Source organism: Thunnus maccoyii, chromosome 5 (genome assembly GCF_910596095.1).
Source record: "Thunnus maccoyii chromosome 5, fThuMac1.1, whole genome shotgun sequence".
Classification (NCBI taxonomy): Eukaryota; Metazoa; Chordata; class Actinopteri; order Scombriformes; family Scombridae; genus Thunnus; species Thunnus maccoyii.
In genome coordinates, this window is record NC_056537.1 from 23,353,788 (window position 1) to 23,369,532 (window position 15,745).

The 15,745-nt window shown below is 40.5% G+C and overlaps 1 protein-coding gene across 11 annotated transcripts in view; it reads right to left on the reverse strand.

The window, feature by feature from the left end:
• Nucleotides 1-15,745, reverse strand: part of b4galnt4a (beta-1,4-N-acetyl-galactosaminyl transferase 4a) — a 148,784-nt gene that overhangs the window by 26,637 nt on the left and 106,402 nt on the right. For all 11 annotated transcript variants that reach the window (XM_042412203.1, XM_042412200.1, XM_042412199.1 and 8 more), the window contains one exon: nt 8,269-8,336. In XM_042412203.1, coding sequence (XP_042268137.1) covers nt 8,269-8,336 — 68 coding nt within the window. The remainder of the gene's footprint in view (nt 1-8,268; nt 8,337-15,745) is intronic.

Genomic DNA, 15,745 nt, shown 5'->3' on the forward strand with positions numbered 1-15,745 from the left:
TCTCCTATCTGCCTGCCGGCTACAGCAATTTCTTGATTCTACTTCTCCGGTATCTCTTCTCTTTTTCCAACTTAATTTCTCATTAATGCTATCTGACTGTCACCCCGTCCCTGTCTCCCTCTCTTGCCTGATTCCTCCCTCTCTTAATACCCACAGGTGGCCTTTAAATAAAAGACTGTGCTCGGTGAGTGCTCCCCTCTCAACTACATTAATGATACCAGTGTTTAGAACTGCCCCAAGGAGACGCACAAACTTCACTTTTTTCCCCTCTACTCTCTCCCCTCTTCACTCCATTTCTCATGCATTCCTCTAATCCATCAGAGAGCTATCACGCTGCTCTTCCCTGCAGCCTCAATAAATCCTCTTTCTTCCATCCCCTCCCTTCGCTCCGTCCCCCTCGTCTCCCCCTCCGCTCTACTTCATCCCCTGCTCTCCCCGCTTTCTCCCCTCTTCTCCGGTATCTTGTCCAACGCCTCTCTCCAGTGCTTCTCGCCCGTCTCTTCTCCCTCTATCTACCGCGTCCAATTCCCCCATATGTAATTATCTAATATGGCGTTACAGCATTACTATCTCCAATGCTTTTTCTTCTACACGCCTCCACTTCACCCTTTTCTCACTTTGATTTTGTATTAACACTCCATCTCCTCTCTCACTGGCCTGAATGCATGGAGGTGAAAAAAAAATAAGAATGTTTCAGTATCTCACAATGTCTTGCTCTCCAGGGGTTTTGTGTATGTGTGCTACACTGAGACGCAGAGGCGTATTCTCTTTTCATCACAGCAAAGTGCAACTATGTCACGGTCGGACAATACTGCACGTAAAAACTTGCTGAGATGAAGGGGTGATAAAAGGATAACTCTGGTGATATTCCATATTTTTCTAATTTTTCATCAAGTCCCATGAAAAACAAAACAAAACCGACTATATTGTCGATTCTATTAACAAAGTCTGTGTAGCCAAAGCTTCATATAACCTATTTCTGTGCCATAGACCCCCTTTATCTTAAGAAATTCATCAATGAGCCACACACACTGTATCACTTTGAGTCAATCCCACATACAAGAAGTCAGAAAGTATTGCAAGACGGACTAAAGGCAGATGTATGCCCAAAAGTAACTAGTGCGTACAACATAACCAGACCAAAAGATTAATAAGATAATAGTGCACGCTATGGCCAGAATGAAAAAAGAAAGCTTCAGAGAGAGAATTTGAATACCTTTTTACTTTCTCACTACCATACAGTGTGGAATATCAGATTGTCAGTTTCGAAAAGCTAGTCGGATACAGCCCCCCGACACGATTCTGACTTCAGAAAGGTGTGGGAGTAGGTGGTGTCAGACACTGTTGGAACACCTGGCAAACATTTCAGTTAAAGCTTACTGACTGCTTTTTTCCATGAGATTTGTTGAAAATGAGAAAAATATAAAAGTGTGTATAAGTGTGTGTGTCAGTACATGGGCATGACGTGCCCGCACGTGCGCCTGTCCATCTCTCTGCTCGTGACGTCTCGATACATATCGGATATTCCCCAAGTCACTTTCCAGACGGCTTACATATCTGTTTCCCCAGCTGAAGAATAAAATTTCCGCGTTTCCCTTCGAATGAACGGACCCTCCGTCATCATTACCGTGTCTAATCAAGAAGCTGTGTTACGCTTTGGATGTACTCATGCATTACAGCCAATCAGATGTCTGATACCACAGTCTTTCATAGCTCAAACCATGTGCATCAACACCCCCAAAGACATTCTGATTACACATAAGCCACTACACACAGATGAACGCACAGCGAGACACACACACTCAAACATAGATTTGTGTCTCAGCAGGCTCCCATCACTCATAGAAACAGATGGCAGAGTGAAGGCCTGAGGGAAGAAAGCAGGACAGAAAAGTCATTGCAGCTTTGCCGGCGAACAGCTTCATTCTAATTCAACTGCTTCAGTGTATCAACCACATAGTGCATACACTCGCATGTAAGCGTACGTACACACATTATGAGGCAGTGCAGGTGCTTGGCCTAAAGCAGGTGCTGTATTTAACCTGTCTCTACGCTCAATCAGTATTCCTATAATGTCATGAGCACAAATACTATACTTTCCTCTCTCTAAATACTTGAGTCTTCTCACCAGCTAATAGCCAGCAGTGCTTAAGTGATTCAATTATAGATACTGAGAGATCCCATAGTGAAATAACTGGTCATTCTCCACTAGGTTTCCCTCATTGTTGCTGGGAAAGGCACGGTTAACTCTCTCCATCCAACTATTATCAGCCTTTAGAGGTTTTTTTCTGTTAAGCCGCGTGTGTGGAAAACAAATGGGAGTGTTTGTGGTGTGTATAAAGCACAAAAATAAAAGTGAAAGAAAGATGAGGAGGAAGAAGAAGGAGAAAAAAAGTTGAGAGAAGAAGGAAAGGCAGAGAGGATTTTTAAAAATAAGACATCACAAACTGTCAAATGCGCGCGCGCACACACACACACACACACACACACACAGAGGAAAGGAAGAAGACACGTCAACGCCCACGTGTCTGTGGAGGATTGGGCGTAAATGTCATTTCCCGCAGTTTGTGAAGTGAAAGCTGCTCCTTTAAAATGCCAGCTGCAGCATTACAGATAACCTTGGAATCCTCTTCTGCCTTTCCTCCCCGCCATACCACTGTCAAAGGTCAGCAGCAGCCATTTTAAATTTCAATCCTCACAGCTGAAGGTGAAAAATCCTTACACAGCAATCCCTCCTCGTGTTTGGAAACTCAGAAACATACGCATGTAATGGTTAAGAAATAGAGACATCGCTTTTTTTTTTTTTTTTTGCCTTATGGCACTTTTCTCAACTCCGACCTCATCTCGACACGCTGATGAGATTCAGCCAGTGCTCATTAGCTTCCAATATCTTCCAATATTCCCTCTAATCTTCGGCTTACTGTCAATCACTTCCCAGTCTGAGCTGCTCAAAAAGGTTCTGAAACACTTCAGACGAGCTCAGTATGCAACTCAGCGCAGTTCAGTTTATAGAATTTTAGCAAATGTCAATCTCCCCGGTGATGTCTATACGGCCCAAGGCACCAGTAGCTGTGTCAGAGAGCGGAGATAGTGTTGACAGGGTTATCTGGGTTCCTCATCTGACTACTTCACTGTCACTTATCAAGCTATTGTGACAGCACCTGGCAGGCACTGCCAAACTATCGCTTTACAGGTATGAGCAGAGGTGGAGACAAAGAGTTAGACAAAAAGGGACACTTTCAAAGTGACACAGGTATTATTTTAACAGATGCTCCTGCCATAAAAAAAGGAGCTTTATAGTGTTTTTTTAACTTTGATACAGTCTAGTGGGTGTTTTTAGGGCTTCATTGAGAACGTACAGAATCTCATCCAATATGTGTTTCACTGTTATGCTGCCAGCAAGGCTATAATAATGGGCCAAATAAAAGCAAGTCAGTAGGGTTATAAAATGTGTATTGATGGTTGCTACGGCATTTATCTACATCCTCGTGTGGGCCGGTTTTAATGAGATGAAGCTATAAAGTAAAGGAGAGAAGAAAAAGAGGGAAGTTAGAACAAGATTAAGATAGCAAGAATGACAAATACTCTCCATCTTCAAGTTTTATTTGGGAAAACTTCTGATTTACAAAGGCAAAACTATTTCTCCCACAGAACAGTGTGAGTCATTACCTCCAGGTGGTCGCAGCCAGGTGGTGTGGATGACTACCAGATCTCCCTAACAGGTGTACTGATCCAACTTCCCTGTCCACCCCATCTATTTAAATTGCCACCTAGGACAGACTATCACATACCGAGGCAACAGGAAGGCCACGCTCCGTCGGTGGAGATTGGTATAATTTCTGTCAGTCTTCGACAGCCTGCGTCTTCACCCGGCTGTCACTGCTGCGCGATGTTTGCACTGCAGCGCATGCACACAAACAGACAGCACGTACCCTATCCTAGCCCTTTCCCTATTAAAGCTTTTAAATTCACTACCCAAAATGTAATCACCATTATGACTCTAGACTGAGCATGACAGAGGTAGAAAGCCATAAAATGTGACTGAGAGACAGAAAGCAAGAGAGAGAGAGAGAGAATGAGGGGTTGATGGGAAAAATGTGGCATAGTTTTGATGAGGGTATCGCACCTGAAAGCCCAAGATGCAGTCATCCAAGACGCAGAATAACCACAAAGGGACTGCGGTACTGCCAAAGGGACTGTGTGTGTGTATGTGTGTGTGTGCGTTTGTGGGTTTCAGTACCTTTTGATTTTGCAATTTGTGGAGACCTCCAACAGGCGAGTGATGTGTTTCCAGTGAACCCCTCAACAACAATATGTTTCATTCCCTGACAATATGATTCAGCCCTGCAGCAGCCATTAGTCACTGTTCACTCAGCTCTACTACAGTACGCCGTACAGCTCCAATGAACCGAGACGTATAAATAACTGCAGTTCAAAGCGTGAAAGGAAAAACAAAAAAACAACAACCTTGCTAAAGTGGGAGTGTCTGTTGTGTTTCATTCTGCTCTCCTCTGTTTAATTACATTTCTGAAGGCTGCTCTCTGTTTGGTTGTGTTCTGCTCAGCTTCGTTCTTTTATGCTCCATTTTATTTAGCTCTGTCCCATTTCTTCTTCCTCTAGTCCCGATGTGATAATAACTAGGAACAATAGAACATAAACTGTGAGAGCTGTTTTAAATTGCAGCTTTGATTAAGGTTGTGTGCAGAACTTAACTGTGGTAGAATGGAGTGTGTGAATAGGCTCAAATGGGCCTGAACATATTCTCTAATAACAAATTGCACAAGGGCTAGCTGTAGCCTCCTGTGGCTCTCCATCTACAAAATTGACTGCAATATTCTAGAAACACCTCATTCATTTCATTTTGTTCAATTATTTCTTTATTTTACCAGGTTTACAAATGTTTCACATTACCAGGTGATAAAACATGTCTAATGATGGATTATTATTGCCGTGCACACACTCTCACGCTATTCTTTTCCCATTTTTTAGAAAATTATATCTTGTTCTGTTCTGCACTGTTAATTTGCTCATTTCAGTTCTATCCCACCTAATTTGAAGAATAGCTTTTTATGAATGCATGGTGATTAATCCTGCAGCACACACAATTAGAAATGCTCAGGAGCGCATCAGCTTTGCTACAAACAGGTCAAGTGTGATGGTGTGTTAGGGATGGGTGTCGCACAGAGCCGCCTAGGAAACGTGGAATATTACAAATGAACTGCCTTTGCTGTGGGATGCTTCGATAAAGTCATCAGATGCAGGGAGGAATTTCAAATGCCACGGTATTTAACAAACACATGCATATTAACGCACAGACGCGTGTATTTGCTCGCGTGCAAAAAACATGAATATGTTCTCTTACGCACACCCACATGCAGGAACATCAAACACGATTTTGTCTAATTATCTTAAGCTAGACTTTCACGCCGTCTTTGACACACTTCCTCTAAAGCATGTGATGTGTGGAGCTATAACATAAAAACAGATTAGACATATTGTCATTAGCCCCTTCCACCTCTAAAACTCCACAATTTCTCGAACCCTTTCATCTCGGATACATGATATTTGGTGACATGACAGTGGAATCATGAATCACTTTACACATTACAGTAGGTAATATTAAGAGATGTGAGAAAAGGTACTGAGCAGTGGGGTAGAGAGCACACAGCTAAGGCACATCATCAGCTACAGCTTTACTAGAGGGGTCAATTATATTACTGACAGCATGTCAAAACTGTAGAAAACCATTCCACTAATTCTACACACATGCAAAGTACATACACAGCCGTGTACATAAACACACACACACAAAGACACGAAGTAACAGGTCATAAAACTTGCAATGTCACACCCAAATTTCCCCGCTGCGTAACCTTTTTAATGTTCTTGCATTATTCTGCCTTCACGCTTGGTTACTCTGTGGTTGTCTTGTTATTGTAGGAGAACGCAAGACGCTTGTCAGACAGCAAGAGAAAATAGAAAAACTTTCAACCTCCTCCTTGCTTCCTGTTCTCTCTCCTCCTTCTTTTTCTACTTCATCTTTTGTCATTTCTCTGTACTCCCTCGTAGTCTGGCGTGCCTGCTGTGTTAACCGGGCCCAGTTAATCCTACGCAGTAGTACACACACACATACTTGCCAACAGGTCCTGGCCTGCGTTCAGCACCTCATGGGATTAATAAATCTTCATTCATTAAATAAAGTGTTGTATGTGTGGTGTTGAATGAGTACTGAAGATTTTCTCAAGGGTTCTATGCATCTTAGTAATCCTCATAAGATTGGTACATAAGGAGTTATGATGAGGTGAGGCTGTCCCACGCCTGTACTTTCTACTACTTTCCCCTGCTCTGCATTTAGCCTTAAGAGCTTTATTTAAGCTACTGTATCTGAGAGTGAATTTTTATTAACAGCAATGAATATTGATTAAAACAAAGAATGTACAGTATGCAATGTTTCATCTCATTTTGCATGTTTTGTGTAGTTTTGGTTTGATTCAGATAATTATCTTGCACCTGACTTGACTGTGCAACAGCAGGAATGATTTTGATATCACAGGAAATACTTAATCTACAATACTTTACAGTAACGAAGGTTTCGCTATGAATGTCTTCCTTTGTAGGAACTGACCATTGCCTGTTTTTCTTATGTTGGGATGTAATACCTCATTTGATGCAGATGATTTTATTTTGCATGATACTGTAGAATTGCCAGTGGTAACTCAGGAATATTCAGCTTTAGCATCAAGTTTAAAACTGAAGAATCAAGGACCATGACCTCTGATCTGTGTGTTTGTGTGTGTGTGTGTGCACTATTAATAATACAAATGAGGGTTTCAACTTAAAATATTCCATTATTTCACAAATTGAGCTCATATCATAAGTTCAGTCGGGTTCATTAAGTCATTAGTGCCACTCAAGTCATCTGATAATCAGCTGATTTCATTGAGCGTCAGCTGCACACCTACACACGCTCTCACCAAACACAACAAACAGAGAAGTCCATTTACACGTCTGTGTATCTAGTACATTATCATATGTGCGCAGACAACACAAAACAGTGCCCTGGCTTTGTTCACGCTAATCTCACTTACGGTTTTTCCTTTTGCCCTGCTGGTATGAGATGGCTTTCTGATAGGGCGATGAAATTATTCAATAGTATTGTTAACTGACGTTCAGCAGAATCATATGTGATCACATTCAAACAAAATCAGTTGCTTGGGTCTTAGTTTTACACAAGTGAACAGTTTGGTTTCATAAAATGCATGACAGTGTAACAAAGTTCATTGCTTGCATGTGACGTTGCTTTCATTTGTCATGCTGTGATATATATCAATATTAGATATTAATCCTTCTTAACATCAGGATTTTGATTTAAACTACATTGGCCAGCTGCAGAAAGCTGCTTTGACTAGTGGTGCTTGCCTTTTTAGCAAACTGTGATGGGATTGTTTCAGGCTCTTGTTAACAAAACACATTGCGACTTGTTTTTCCTTAAATTTATTGTGTGTGTTCGTCATCCAACTTGTACCATTTAGGAGTGCTAAAATATTCTGAACCTTCACTACAAACACCATCGGCAGTGCGTGTGTGTGAATAATTTACAGCACTCTACTCTGTATCATCCAATCAGGCAAATGCGGAATACCAAAGGAATAGGAGCACTGTTCTTAGGCTCTTTTCTCTGGCTGCGTAACCATATCAACTTAACAATGACTTTAGAAGCAAAGTGGCTGCAGATCAGCCCTCATATTAAAGGTTGCTTTTACGCGAGCAGCCCTCAGCAATTAGGGAGAGAGATGTGTTGAATCTGAGAGGAGTGGATGGGTTAATACATTCTCATCTTACATTTACAGAAAGAGGTCTTTCAACTGTTATGATCCTACACACTCTAATACCTGATGAGAGCACTCTGTATGCGTTAATTCATATAAGAACACATGCACACACAGAAATTCACAGTTGAGCAGTTGAGCCATCAATTTCCTCTTGCATGTGTGCGGTAAAAGCCTTTTGAAGCAATTATGTTACAAACTAGCCCGGAGACTGATATGAATGGACTCTACACAGAGCATCATTGATGCAATCTGCTACTTGACAGGCAGAGAGACACTTTACCAGTAACATACCAGTCCTAAGAGATGCTACACCAGAGGTGTAAATTTGACAAGCTTACTGCTAGTTGTTAACAGGAGCTTTCTTTCGGTGTCCGTATTGGCTTGAGAGTAAAATAACTGTCGTTAAGAAATATGTGTGGTTGTCACAGGTACTTACTGCACAGACTTGGAGGACTGGGACCTGAACTTGCTGAACTCGCCTGGAGCGGTCCACTCTGTACCAAGCTGCAACACACAAGACAGGAGACACACATCAGAGAGAGTGTGAGAGAAAGAGAGTGGGACAGAGAGAGAGAGGGTGCACACATGTGAGAGCAGAGGATATAACAGCACAAGAAATATTCAAGCAGCGTGCTGGTGAGGAGTATTCACCTGAAAAATCCTTCTTATAAATCAACTTTCACAGCCAAGGACACCAATTTTATGATTTTTTGGCATCGACTACACATGTTCTTGAAGGGTTGTGTCTGTGAGGAAGTAGGATTTCAAACAGTTAGACTTTGTCAGCTCCTTTTCAAAAACAGAAAACGGACTGGTCAGTTGAAAAGGACATCGCACAATCCTGATCGCCTCCCTGGTTATGATAGCACAGCAAATGAATTGGGAAAACAAGATAATATGCCCTGAAGCAACAAGAAAAGTCAGTCAGGAGGCAAGTTCTGAGGCAAAGTGAGCAAACAGATGAGAGCTAATGGCTATGAACAGACAGAAAATGAGAAAGAGCGATTCTCTGCCAATACTGACTCTAAGAAGCCGGCTCATCAGGAACCCTGGGGCTCCCGTTTCAGCCCTGCGGTCGAATCATTGCCCATTCATTTCCTCAGCAAGCCAACGCAACTAATTAGGGCCCCTGCTGCTGCTGATCCATAATGAAAGAATAAGGCTAAGATCACAGTGGGCATGCCATTAAATGTTTGTGCTGGCCACACGTCTGGGTTTGAAACTGGTCAGAAAACATTGTGTCACGTGGGGGTGACAGATCACAAGAGCCTTTCAGCTTGTAAATAGCTGCTGATCCTCACTCTGGGTACCACCGTGTTTTCATGGGGAGCAGCGCACACAGCAAAGCACACCTATAATAATGACACACACACACACACATATGAAATTATACAATTGCACCCTCTGAGTATGTTTGTTGGCATAGGAAGAGAGCCACTATGAAGAAAACCTCAAAAACAGGCACTAATGTCTGTCCAAAACCAAACAAGCCTCTGGCAGTGCTAAAGCCTCTGAGAGTCTCTGTGAAGCAGTTGGCTGGAGAGCAGGAGGACACAATGTGTGCTACTGTGCCTTCAGTCTGAGGCCTACAGCGCCCTGCTCCCATAGTACATTTCCACACCAACAGTCCTCTCGCATATTCCTCCTACAGTGCAGAAGAAGGAAGAATGGAGGGAGAATATTCGTGAGAATATTTAAATGAAAAAGTGACTCAGGAAGAATATTAAGCTCACTAAGCTCCCACGATTTAATTTACTAAGTTTACACTAAAGATGAAAAGTTTTGTTTTAAACCAACACGTTTAAAGCCGGGACTTTTGTTTCACCCTTCTGGCAGTGAGAGTAATTACAAAACACTGTCAAACTGCTTACATCATAGGCTCCGCCATAGACTACTGCGTCCCTACTGTTGTGGCTGTAAAACGGTGGATAAATTGTTTTGAGCATCACACAACCCCCACAAAATGACTCATTTCACTATCAGAATTTGATCCATTTGGTCTAATAATGATATGTATTTGGAAAGTCTAGTAGATCAACATGATTAAATTGTTTTATCCCCATTCAAGTTAGCAAAGGGGTAACTGGACGTTAGTTGCTCGGTTGGCAGAAGTCTCTAGTGTGCATGTGCAGTATGTATTCATCTGGCCAGCGCAGAAATGTCGCCACCAACACCAGTTTTAAAAACTCTGTATACTGTGAAATACAGAGAGATTTACTTGGCAGTGATAGGCTTAATAAACATTGTGTGAACTTGTTTGGCAAAGAGTTGAATGTAATGGATGTTCATTTATATGTAAAAGTTCCAAACTGCAGGTTTAAACGTGTTGACATTCAAACAATCACAGCAAATTACTTAATGTTGTTCACTAATAAATTGTGATAAGGCTGATATGCTCTTTGAGTGGGCATTCTAAACTAAATCTACAAGTCTTAATTCAGCAATGATGGCTATTGAATTTTACAACAAATGGTCCACTGACAACAGTATGCATCAGATGGTTTATGGACTGTCTGACATCAGATAATTTATCTCGAGACCCAAAAGCCTTTACTCAATGTCTGCGTGCGCTGTCATTCTCAACGTCCAATCCACTTGGAGACAACATGTGTGAAGTGGCACCCTATATTGCGTTTACTGAGCTAGCAACCTATTTCACCTGCCAGTCCCTCACATGAACGTCATGTATATGGATAGTCAAGAAACAAAGATTAATGCAGCTCACATTTGATGCTAAAGTCTGGTTGATGAGCATCACATTCTACGTACTGTAGTGCTTGTTTGCACATCAGATGCCTGTTCACTGCAAAATTTGGCTTTAGAAGAACAGACAGCTCAGTAAAACAATTATATCTGCTTATTAATATATCAACACTGCGACCTGTTAATGCTTCACTTATTAATTATCGGTGTCATTCACAATACTCCCACTGTTTTTCTTTTATATTGTCTATGCTTGTTATGCTTGTTTGTTAGACAGTGTTTTATTGTGTGTGTGTGGGGAAGTTGACACTTTTTCTACATAAATAAATTCAACTCTACAACTTAAAGTTTTCATTACATTTTGTCAAGCTCATCCTAACTAGTGGCGATGATTGTGGAAAGTAGTGCAGTAGAATCTCTTCTAAGCTTACCTCCCTTAAAAGAATCATCATTAAAATAAAATCTGTGTCACTGCAATGTGCAGTTAGTTTCTTAAAAGCAACCAACCTTCAGTGAAAGTTAAAGAACTTTGACAAATCATAGCTGGATGAAGAAGGCACCTCAGCAGAACTTTAAAATCTTTCGAAGCACAGAGAAAAAAAAAAAAGCTGTGACTTAAAACTTTTAACTGAATATAAATGGAAAACTTGTGTAACGATACTGCTGAAAAGGTCTCAAGTTACAATATTTACATGTTTATATTCTGTCTGTGACTGAACTGTTCTCACCTGAAAGAGCTGTTTCACCAGATGAAAAAGAAAGCGATTGCACAGCAGAGGCACCACTTCAAGTTATGTTATTGAGTACTGACTCTAAATACAGTGAATCTTTTTTATTATTTCAAAACAAGTGAGAAAAATCTGTGTACATGCAGAAAACATGATATGATATAATATGATATGATAATTGCATTTGTTTCCACAGCAAATGAAAATTCATAAGAGCAGTATAGAGTAGTACTAATACCTTTAACTTAACAGGTACCTAAATCACAATTATATTGATCTGAGCTTTGACCTCTAAATCCAGACTTCCTAATGTAGAATCGCACATACAAATGAACCAGGTTGGAAAAAACGAGTGGTTTTGTGCTCATTCCTGTGATTTATACAACAGCTTCTTCCATCAAAATGTACTGCAGTTGATATTTAAGAAGGTTTTGAATTCATAGTTCATGAGCATTTCTTGTATGTCTATCCATTCCTTTTACATGAAAGTGTCAGCTTTCAACGGTTGTAAGAAAAAATGTAATTGGAGGTTTTAAAATATGCAGTTTCGCACAAAGGAGAAAAACATTAGTGTCAAAGGAGGAAATCTCCTTCTAAAATTAAAGGGTTTCTTCCCTTTTCTTCCTTGTCAGATGGTTAACCAGCCCTACGTGAACAAAGACATTGTTACAAGGACAAAACACGAGCAGTACCTCAGCTCTCTGATGAAAGTGGCAGATGTTTTCCAAGGTACACATGCACCTGCATTATAGACATGAAACACACACACACACAAACACACAGAGGCATACGCACATGCACGCACACAGACTTGATTTCCCACTGAACGATGAGTCATTGCTTATTGAGAGCAGCATCTCCTCACCAGAGTAGGCGGGAGGTAAATCAGAAGGCAAGCAGCCAGGGAGTCATGAGGGGCAACACACACACACACACGCACACACACACACACACACCACATCTTAAAACACACCCTCTGCTTGACATATTGTCATATTTTGCTTCTACTTCAGAAGTCTTCTTGGAGAAATAAGGCAGGGAACTTGGGGACCCAATTTCTTTTACTTTAAGCAGATAAACAACCCAGACATACACCAACTTTGCACTAACATAACCTCTTTCTCTCTTTTTCTCTTTCTCTCATAGACACAAACACGCACACTTTGTCTCCGTGTGAACTTTACCCATATACGTGGGTACCTTGAGAAAACTAATTTCAGGTGGCCACTGACCCTGAAACACTGAAAAGTGAAACACAAAACAGGTTCAAGAAATATAGGTGTGTAATGGAGGTATGGAGACATTTCTCTTCTCTCTATCAACTCCTTCTACACTCTTATTTCTCTCCATATGAGAAGAGAGAAGTAATAGAAAAACAGCTGACCTGTGATATAACTTCAGAGTGCTGTTTTTGCTCTTTTATTTTCTCTTGCCTTCAGTGTGTTTTTCCAATCGAACGGTAGGTGGCTGTGGCTCAGGAGGGAGAGAGGGTCGTCCACTGATCAGAAGGTCGGTGGTTTGATCCCCGGCTCCTCCGGTCCACGTGTCGAAGTGTCATTGGGCAAGATACTGAACCCCAAATTGCTACCGGCTGTGCCATCGGCGTGTGAGTGTGTTGGTGAATGGGTGAGCATAAAACATAGTGGGGTGCTTTTGATAGGAATTGCTCTTGATGAGCAGGTTGGCACCTTGCATGTAAGCCCCTGCCATCAGTGTATGAATCTGTGTGTGAATGGGTGAATGTTAACGTGTATTGTAAAGCACTTTGAGTGGTCGATAAGACTAGAAAGGCGCTATATAAATGCAGCCCATTTACCATTTAGAAGATACTGAGTACACTTGGTTCAACGACAACAAGATTAGTAACGCTATTCAAATGATTTATGAGCATGTGCATGAGGACATACAGACATGTCATGTAAACAGGAATATTAAGTAGGAGGGCTCAGGCCTGCATACTGTTTCTGATTAAATCTTTAATCATTATTGTTATTAGTTATACCCATGCTTTTCCTTTTTTATGGAGGGCATTTTGACCTGTTAGAAATTAATTAATGCTGGCTCATTGTCACACTGTCATGGCTTACCGGGACACCTGAATAGAACTGAACCATTGCTGTTGTTCGTAGTTACACCTGTGCTTTTCCTACTATAACATGGCAAAATGTCTGCTGTCTGCCTATTTCTATACCTGGAATGCCGGAAACTTAGTCAATCAATCAAATTAAGGAGTCATTGCACTGAAATCTGGATACAAATACTACAGCCTTGTTATTTAAAACTTAAATATTAAAAATGATCATTTTCCAAGTCTTTGAAATTTATAACTTTCAAACATGGTCAACATGGTTTAAGAACTTAGTTGACTTCCACAAAAGTGAAATTACAAATGTTAACACAAGTAGTATATATATAGTAAATGACTCAGTACAACTTTAAAATTATACTGAAACATAAGCCAGCAGCCAATTTGTACACACTGGAAGCCAAACAAGCTCACATGAGATGAAATATGAGTGATAAACTGACTAATTAATGAGCTCTTCATCACGTTTGACGTTCTGTATTTGGGAGCTGTAAATGCAGAGTATATCTGTTCATCACTCCGCCTCGCTCAGCCGCAATATTCTCAAGCCAATCACTAATGAGTCTGTTTGTTAACACTTCCACGTCAGGACATAACGCCTGACACAACGCCACAGGTGTTACTAATGATATTAACTGTGGCTGTATTACATTGAGGTGTTCCAATTTTAGGGCCCTAACATTGTGCACGCTGGCTCATTGTCATCGCTTACTCATAAGCGTAAATGGAATTGAGCTGTCATTAATGTCATCAGTTTCACTTGTGCTTTTCCTGTCATGAGAAGTCACAACGTTTGCCATGAAAAAAACATCTATTATATGTGATTTAGATATGTGATTTATATATGATTTAGATGTATGTGCAATGGCAACCTAGGCACAAGTTTCAAGCACTGACCTCTTTAAGATGTTAGTAACTATATAAGTAAAGATGAAAATGTATGCATGACTAACAGGCCATAAGTAAAATAGAGATGGCTGTTTTAATTTGTTTAAAAAGGCAAACTGTTTTTTCGGTCAGATGCTGACAACAAAATATATTTATGAGAAAAGGTCATCCATAAACTGAATTACAAGCTGCAGAAAAATAAAGTGACTGCAACACTTTGACCTCAGCATAGACAACAGAGTGATGTCATTGTTCTAATTACAATCAACTTGATGTGAAACAGGTGCACTCAGATTCATAGTCAACAACAGTGTTTGTTTTGATTATGAACTCTGGGTGCACTTGTCTCATTAAGCAGGAATATTAGATGCCTTCAAGTGGAATTGTGTTTAACATATTCACAAGAGGAGTCTATCTGAATGAAGTGTAGTGGGGTTTTTTTTCATTTTGAATGGTGTTCATTGGTAGGCATTGATTTCCAGTCATTTCAGTCTGGTCTAAAATCAACCTTCAGGTACTTTAAACTGGCTTAAGTAAGGTAATCCATCACAATTATCCCCATGTCTGTTTTTATTGTTGTTACATTATCCCTGGGTGGTTATTTATTCCAGAAAGCAGGTTTAACAAACTCTGAGTCTAACTCTGAACTCTGAGTTGATGAACCCTGAGATGAAAACTCAGAGTTTTCGGTTCCAGGATCAGAGTTTCTTCAATCAACTCTGAGTATGTTCACTCTGAGTTAAGCACATGCATGGTGAATGATCATCAACGGAGCTCCGATAGTATAAGTCACTATGGCAACAGGTAAATAAAAGGCAGGGCCTCCATTTTAATCCAGTGGACGTAGAGATATAAATGCATGAGTATGCAGATGGTGCACATTTATCTTTAAAAAAAAGAGCCAGAGTCAGAGCAGGGAAAACAGTCAATAAGTTAAATAATGTTTTATTCAGTGTTGTCCATTAATTCATCATTTACCAGACTTCCATTTCCTTAATGGATGATAAAGTGGTGGAAACTGACTGTGTAACAGGCTGTAGCCTACATTACATTTTAAATATATTTGTTCAGTTTTTATTTGACAGGGGACAAAACACAGGAGGCAGCAACTGAAGATGAAAAATATAGTTAAAGATTTAAAAAATAAAAGACAGCTGTCTTGTGTGTCACAGTGTTATAACAGAAGGACATGCAGACGTTTTATTCTGAGCTGAGGCTGAATTCATGCTGTGTAATATTTGAATGTGAGAGCAAAAACTGCTGCTCTATGACTGATGAGCATAAAAGCGACAACTTTAGATAATCATTGACTAACAATTAATTTTAATTCTAACATACAGTAAATCCTCCACAAATTAATGCGCTTCTATATGTGCTTTGATACGGACTGAATGAACAAGGAAATGAAACAGCGTGTCATCACTCATTCTATTTATTTTACATTTATTTCTACTGAGACATTTCGTAATGTCTTCAGTGAAGAAAGCCTCTAGAAAGCTGTTTTTTTC